Source organism: Pteropus vampyrus, unplaced genomic scaffold, assembly GCF_000151845.1.
Source record: "Pteropus vampyrus isolate Shadow unplaced genomic scaffold, Pvam_2.0 Scaffold10501, whole genome shotgun sequence".
Classification (NCBI taxonomy): Eukaryota; Metazoa; Chordata; class Mammalia; order Chiroptera; family Pteropodidae; genus Pteropus; species Pteropus vampyrus.
Genome location: NW_011899282.1, coordinates 1 through 314, shown reverse-complemented (window position 1 = coordinate 314; position 314 = coordinate 1). Strand labels below are relative to the sequence as shown.

Below are 314 nucleotides of genomic sequence, written 5' to 3'. Positions count from 1 at the left end.
CAGGATGCGGGCCTCCTTCTAGGTGGCTTCTGTCCCCCGGTGTGCCGGACAGGGTGTCCAGCATGCACCCCGAGGCCTGCCCCTCCCACCCAGGGCGAGCTTGCGGGGAAGGGGGCCCCCGACTCCCTTCAGTGAGGAAGCCACAGGGGGCCGTGCTGCAAAGTGCTGTCACGTGGGGGTGCCACACTTCTCGGGGCTTCTGCCTCGGGCCGTGACTCCGCTCTCGCGGCTGTACAGAAGCACCCTGAAGTGGAGCGAGATCTGGGGACCGGGCTGGCCCGTTGGTGTCGAGTCCAGCGAGTGTGTGCACCTAG

At 67.8% G+C, this 314-nt stretch overlaps 1 protein-coding gene across 1 annotated transcript in view; it reads left to right on the top strand.

Annotated features, from left to right (window-relative positions):
* LOC111734960 (trinucleotide repeat-containing gene 6A protein-like) overlaps positions 1-287 on the top strand; it is a 3,087-nt gene extending 2,800 nt beyond the window's left edge. Inside the window, exon 2 of the mRNA XM_023526828.1 lies at positions 23-287. Within this exon, the coding sequence (XP_023382596.1) occupies positions 23-215 (193 nt within the window). The 3' untranslated portion in view covers positions 216-287. The remainder of the gene's footprint in view (positions 1-22) is intronic.
* Positions 288-314: the final 27 nt, after the last annotated feature.